This window comes from Acanthamoeba castellanii, assembly GCF_000313135.1.
Source record: "Acanthamoeba castellanii str. Neff unplaced genomic scaffold scf7180000083001, whole genome shotgun sequence".
Lineage (NCBI taxonomy): Eukaryota > Discosea > Longamoebia > Acanthamoebidae > Acanthamoeba > Acanthamoeba castellanii.
This window is the reverse complement of record NW_004457679.1, coordinates 828-2,717: the sequence shown is the minus strand read 5'-3', so window position 1 is coordinate 2,717 and position 1,890 is coordinate 828. Positions and strand designations below refer to the sequence as shown.

Below are 1,890 nucleotides of genomic sequence, written 5' to 3'. Positions count from 1 at the left end.
TCGGCGCCGCCCTCGCTCTCGTACGCTCCACTCGGCCAACTACAAATCGTGCTCATCACTTACCTTCTCATTACCTTGTGACTCGCTCTCCTTCTTCTTCTTCTCTTTCATCTTCTGTTGTAGGCCTCGTGTACGAGATGGACGACGTGGAGGCCCTGGAGCGTGCAGAGCAGTACCACGCGACCCGCGGAAGGCCTGCCCGCTTCTGCCTGGCCGACGGCGAAGGCGATGACAGCGTTGGGCATCGAGAGTACCCTGACCGCGCTCCTCGCCGCCCTCCCCGACTACGCCGACCAGCTGCACATCCGCGACTGCTAAGTCAACTACTTCTCGTAGCTGCCATCCCAACACACACATGTAGATACTCCTCGCGTCAACTGTTATTTATGAAGAGGAAAGCAACAAACAAGTCCTTGTTCGTGATGAAAGGGGGCTTAGAACTTGATGTTCTCGCGGAGCTTGTAGGCGAGGAGGTAGAAGGCGAGGCCGGCGGGGCCGCTCCACATGGTGAGGAAGAGGCAGACGGCGAGGAGCGCGTGGGGCATGTTGTGGCGGCCCTCCCAGAAGATCCATCGGCCGACGAAGAGATTGAGGGTGAGGAGGTGGAGATCGAGCGAGTGGGTGGCGGCCAGCACGTCCAGGCCCTCGGTGCCCAGCAGCACGCTCGAGTAGGTGGCGTTGACGGTCGGGTGGATGAAGAGGTCGAGCTTGCGCGGGTAGTGAGGCAGAATGTTGAGGGTGTAGAGGAGCAGGTGGGGCAGCAGGCAGAACGGGGTGCGGAGGAGCTTGATGGTGTACTCCCAGTTGGGGAGGAAGATCATCATCGCCCACAGCGCCATGGTGTAGAGGATGGCCGTGATGTCGGTCATGGTCAGCTCGGGCGACAGAAACAGCTGCTGGCCGAACAGAGGAGGTTGCGTCATCGTCGCCATTTGGTGTGAAGGTGAGGTGAGGTGGGTGACGATAGAGGGGTCAGATAGTGGTGTGTAGGAGATGAAGTGGTTTAGTGTAAGTGAGGTGGACGTTGGCCACGAACTGCGCAGCGACCAGGTGCGCGCAACGAACCCAGGGAGTTCGCCCCCAATCGCCGGCATTCCCCACCCGGAATTTCCGCCGAAGTGGTGCCCGGCAATTTTCCCACTTTCTGCTCCCTGGCCCGTCGGTTCAGGTGGGGATCTTGCCGGCACACATCTGGTACCTCTGTACCGCCGACAGTGCTAGAAGCTCCGCCTCTTCCTCCTTGGCGCTCCGCTCCTCTTCCTCCTCCTGCGCCGGCCGAGAACGGAGGTGAGTGAGCAGCAACAACGCGATAGCGGGTGTGGTTTGGTTGCTGTTTTGGGGGAGCGGTGGTACGACGTACGCTCGCGGGCGGCACTTCCTGCGAGATGCGTAGACAGGCCGCGATCAGCTGTATTCGCAGCAGCCACTTGCACACCGCCAAGCATAGCTGGGGGCAGCAGTTGTAGGAACGTGAGTGGGCGGTCGTCGCAAGTGTGTGAGAGAAGCAAAAGAGTAGAGTCGGACGTGTACCCAGAGCAGGAGAAGCGATGCGGCGCTCCACCAGGTCCCCCAGGGGAAGATCTGGGAGAAGATTCGGCCCACCTGAATAATAATAAAAATAATAATACATTAAATTAAATTATCAGCTCACCACATGGAAGTCAGGAAAGAGCAAAGAGAGTCGAACGTACCAGGCAGGCCAGTGGCAGCGAGATGAAGCCTACTCTTTGAGACACCGCGTAGTTGTTGTCCAGCTGCACGCGCCGAATGAACACACACACACACACACACACACACACCGCACACACACACACACACACGACGGAGTGTTCGTTAGTGAGTTCTCGTCGGCCCCGGACAAAGTGTAGCCGCGCCGTACCCGCACGTCCG

General features: G+C 59.0%; 2 protein-coding genes and 1 pseudogene across 2 annotated transcripts in view; 1 reads left to right on the top strand and 2 right to left on the bottom strand.

The window, feature by feature from the left end:
* Positions 1 to 318, top strand: part of ACA1_003870 (uncharacterized protein) — a gene marked incomplete at both ends in the record, with an annotated part of 1,611 nt that extends 1,293 nt beyond the window's left edge. The window contains one exon of the mRNA XM_004353950.1: positions 174 to 318. Within this exon, the coding sequence (XP_004354002.1) occupies positions 174 to 318 (145 nt within the window). The remainder of the gene's footprint in view (positions 1 to 173) is intronic.
* Positions 319 to 434: 116 nt separating this feature from the next.
* ACA1_003860 (uncharacterized protein) lies at positions 435 to 923 on the bottom strand (the record flags this gene model as incomplete). Its single annotated transcript, XM_004353949.1, has 1 exon — positions 435 to 923. The coding sequence occupies one exon, from the start codon at positions 921 to 923 to the stop codon at positions 435 to 437; it is 489 nt and encodes a 162-aa protein (XP_004354001.1).
* A 241-nt stretch (positions 924 to 1,164) lies between these two features.
* On the bottom strand, positions 1,165 to 1,754 carry ACA1_003850 (annotated as a pseudogene).
* Between the last annotated feature and the right edge of the window lie 136 nt (positions 1,755 to 1,890).